Below are 4,558 nucleotides of genomic sequence, written 5' to 3'. Positions count from 1 at the left end.
AATCAACTCCAAAAGGAACCTTCAAAACCATGCAAATACATGGAGATTAAATAACCTGCTTGTGAATGAGCATTGGGTCAAAAATGAAATCAAGGTGGAAATTTAAAAATTCTTTAAACTGAGTGACAATAATGACACCACCTATCAAAACCTCTGGGATATGGCTAAGGCAGTGCTAAGAGGAAAGTTCATAACCCTTAACACCTACATCAAAAAGTCTGAAAGGGCACTAACAGACAATCTGAGGTCACACCTCAAGGAACTAGAGAAACAAGAACAAACCAAACCCAAACCCAGCAGAAGAAAGGAAATAACCAAGATCAGAGCAGAACTAAATGAAATTGAAACAAACAAACAAACAAATATGAAAGATAAATGAAAGAAAATGCTGATTCTTTGAAAAGATAAATAAAATTGATAGCCCATTAGCAAGATTACCCAAGAGAGAAAATCCAAGTAACCTCACTGAGAAACAAAACAGGAGATATTATAACTGACACCACATAAATACAAAAGATCATTCAAGGCTACTTTACATGTGTAAGTTAGAAAACCCAGAAGGCATTGATAAATTCCTGGAAAAATACAACCTTCCTAGCTTAAATCAGAAAGAATTAGATACCATGAACAGACCAATAACAAGTAGCTAGATTGAAATGGTAATTAAAAAATTACCAACAAGCTCTTTTCCTTAGGCACGCCACTGAAGATCCTGGTGTCGCTATGGGCCGCCGCCCCGCCCGTTGTTACCGATATTGTAAGAACAAGCCGTACCCAAAGTCTGGCTTCTGCCGAGGTGTCCCTGATGCCAAGATTCGCATCTTTGACCTGGGGCGGAAGAAGGCAAAAGTGGATGAGTTTCCGCTCTGTGGCCACATGGTATCAGATGAATATGAGCAGCTCTCCTCTGAAGCCCTGGAGGCTGCCCGAATTTGTGCCAATAAGTACATGGTGAAAAGTTGTGGCAAAGATGGCTTTCATATCCGAGTGCGGCTCCACCCCTTCCACGTCATCCGCATCAACAAGATGTTGTCCTGTGCTGGGGCTGACAGGCTCCAAACAGGAATGCGAGGTGCCTTTGGAAAGCCCCAGGGCACTGTGGCCAGGGTTCACGTTGGACAAGTGATCATGTCCATCCGCACCAAGCTGCACAACAAGGAGCATGTGATTGAGGCCCTGCGCAGGGCCAAGTTCAAGTTCCCTGGCCGCCAGAAGATCCACATCTCAAAGAAGTGGTGCTTCACCAAATTCAATGCCGATGAATTTGAAGACCTGGTGGCTGAGAAGCGGCTCATCCCAGATGGCTGTGGGGCTAAGTACATCCCCAATCGTGGCCCTCTGGACAAGTGGCGGGCCCTGCACTCATGAGGGCTTCCACTGTGCTGCCCCCTCATAATATGAACCAATAAATTTACTTCTTGTCCAAAAAAAAAAAAAAAAAAAATTACCAACAACAAAAAAGTCCAGGACCAGATGGAGTCACAGCAGAATTCTACCAGACATTCAAAGAATTGGTACCAATTCTTTTGACACCATTCCACAAGATAGAGAAAGAAGGAACATTCCCTAATTCATTTTATGAAGCCAGCATCACCCTAATACCAAAACCAAGAAAGAACACAACCAAAAAAGAAAACTACAGACTGATATCCTTGATAAACATAGATGCTAAAATCCTTATAGATCAGAAAGAAAGAAATAAAATTGTTTCTATTTGCAGATGACGTGATTGTTTATGTAGAAAATCTCAAGATATCAACCAAAAACTTAGAACTAGTGAGTCTAACAGCATCACAGAATACCATATAAACATGTAAAAATCAATTGTATTTCTACATGCTTGCCAGTGTATGTATTCCATATACTAGCAAGGAACATGCAGATACCAAAATTTAAAATATGATACCATTTATAATCATTCAAAAAAATAAGATAAAATATGATTTAAAATTGCTAAAAAAAGAGAAACACTTAGGTTTAAATCTAACAAAACATGTATAGGAATTTTATGATGAACACTACAAAATGCTGATGAATAAATTTAAAGACTATATAAATAAATGGAGAGACATGTTTCCATGGACCAGAAGATTTAACATAGCAAAGATGTCAGTTCTCCCCAAATGATATGTAGATTTAACACAATTCTTAGGAAGATTTCAGCAAGATTTTTTTGTAGTTATGGGCCAGATTATTCTAAAATGTATATAGAAAGACAAACTGGAATAATTTTCAAAATAACCTATTTTGAGAAAGAAGAATATAGTATGAGAAATGAGTGTACCTGATTTCAAGACTTATATACCTACAGTAATTGCCAGTACCTTCTTTATTGGTGGAGGCAGAGATACATAGATCATTGGAACAGATTATAGAACATAGAAATTAACTCATACAAATATAACCTTCTGACTTTTAAAAAAGTTATTATTATTTTTTGAGACAGAGTTTCATTCTGTCACCCAGGCTGGAGTACAGTGGTGCAATCTCGGCTCACTGCAACCTCCACTTCCCAGGTTCAAGCGATTCTAAATAGATATTTTTCCAAATATAAAAATGGTCCGCAGATATACAAAAAATGTGCACAGCATCACTAGGGTAAATGCAACACAAAACCACAAGTAGCTATCACCTCAAACCTATTAGAATGGCCGTTATCAAAAAGGCAAGATATAACATATGTTGGTGAGGATGTGGAGAAAGGGAACCCTCTTACACTGTCAATGGGAATGTCAACTGGTACTGCCATTATGGAAAACAGTGTGGAGGCTCCTCCCGAGAGCTTCAGTGCTCCCGAGTAGCTGGCACTACAGGCATGTGCCACCATCCTGGGCTAATTTTTGTGTTTTTAGTGAAGAAGAAGTTTCACCATGTTGGCCAGGTTGGCCTCAAACTCCTGACCTCAAGTGATCCGCCCACCTCAGTCTCCCAGTGTGCTGGGATTACAGTCGTGAGCCACCGTGCTTGGCTGAATACACCCTACTGACTTTTAACAAAGGGGAACAAATGGCCCAATGAAGAAAAGGCAACCTTTTCAACAAATCATGCTGGAATAACTGGACACCCATAGGCAAAACAACAATGACAACAAAACCTTGAACTAAGTCTCACACTTTGTACAAAAATTACAACTTAGGAAAACTTTGGAAAAGAGCACAGGGGAAAACCTTTAGGACCTACTGTTAGGGAAAGAGTTCTTAGACTTGACACCAAATACATGATCCATAAAAGGAAAAAATTGATTAATTAGACTTTATCAGAATTAATAACCATTGCTTTGTGAAAGACTGTTAAGAGGATGGAAAGATAGTCTTCATGATGGGAGAAAATATTAGGAAAGCACGTATCTGAAAAAGAACTAGAATACAGAATACATAAAGAACTCTCAAGAGTATATGACTTGCAGATATTTTCTTCCATCTGCAGGCTACCTTTTGATTTTGTTGATTGTTTTCTTTGCTGTGCAGAAGCATTTTAGTTTGCTGTAATTTCACTTAATTATTTTTGCTTTGGTTGCCTGAGCTTTAGCTGCGATATTAAAAAAAAAAAAATCACTGCCAAGGCCAGTATCAAGGAACCTCCCCTGTTTTCTTCTGGCAGTTTTACAGTTGTCAGGTCTTATGTCTAAGTCTATAATATATTTTGAGTTAAATTTTATATGATAAAATATGAGTCCACTGTTATTCTTTTGCATGTGGATCTAGTTTCCCCTGCATCATTTATTGAAGAGATTCTCCTTTCGTGTCTTCTTAGTGGCGTTGTTAAAAACTAGTTGACTGTATATGCCTGGGTTTATTTCTGGGCTTTTTACTCTTGTTCCATTGGTCTATATGTATATTTTCATGCCAGTATCATACTGTTTTGATTACTGTAGCTTTGTAATGTAATTTGAAATCAGAAAGTGTGATGCCTCCACCTTTGTTTTTCTTTCTCAACGTTGCAGGAGGGGGTTAATATCCAAAATTTATAAGGAACTTGCACAACTTAATAGCAAATAAAGAAACAACACAAGTAACTTGATTAAAATACAGGCAAAGAACCAAAATAGATATTTTTTCCAATATAAAGACAGTCAACAGATATACAAAAAGGTGCACAGCATCACTACTCATTAGGATAAATGCAAATCAAAGCCACAAGAAGCTATCACCTGAAACCTATTAGAATAGCCATGATCAAAAAGACATAATATAACATATGTTGGTGAGTATGTGGAGAAAAGGGAATCCTCTTACACTTTTGGTGGGAATGTAAATGGTACAACCATCATGGAAAACAGTGTGGAGGCTCCGCAAAAATTAAGAATAGAATAAAAGGTTAGAAGTTGCCAGGTATTAAAGAGGGAATGGTGTCAGGAAGGAAGTGGATACGGCTATAAAAGGACAACATGGGCCGGGCACGGTGGCTCACGCCTGTAATCCCAGCACTTTGGGAGGCCGAGGCGGGTGGATCACGAGGTCAAGAGATCGAGACCATCCTGGTCAACATGGTGAAACCCCGTCTCTACTAAAAATACAAAACATTAGCTGGACATGGTGGCGCGTGCCTGTAATCCCAG

General features: G+C 38.8%; 1 protein-coding gene across 1 annotated transcript; it reads left to right on the top strand.

The window, feature by feature from the left end:
* The first annotated feature begins 676 nt into the window (after positions 1–676).
* LOC108286311 (60S ribosomal protein L10-like) lies at positions 677–1,440 on the top strand. Its single transcript, XM_017504010.2, has one exon. It carries the CDS (start codon positions 724–726, stop codon positions 1,366–1,368), a length of 645 nt encoding a protein of 214 aa, XP_017359499.1. The 5' UTR covers positions 677–723; the 3' UTR covers positions 1,369–1,440.
* The last annotated feature ends 3,118 nt before the right edge of the window (positions 1,441–4,558 follow it).

This window comes from Cebus imitator, unplaced genomic scaffold (genome assembly GCF_001604975.1).
Source record: "Cebus imitator isolate Cc_AM_T3 unplaced genomic scaffold, Cebus_imitator-1.0 Scaffold317, whole genome shotgun sequence".
Lineage (NCBI taxonomy): Eukaryota > Metazoa > Chordata > Mammalia > Primates > Cebidae > Cebus > Cebus imitator.
Note: the sequence above shows the minus strand (reverse complement) of the source record. Positions and strands in the feature narration are given on the sequence as shown.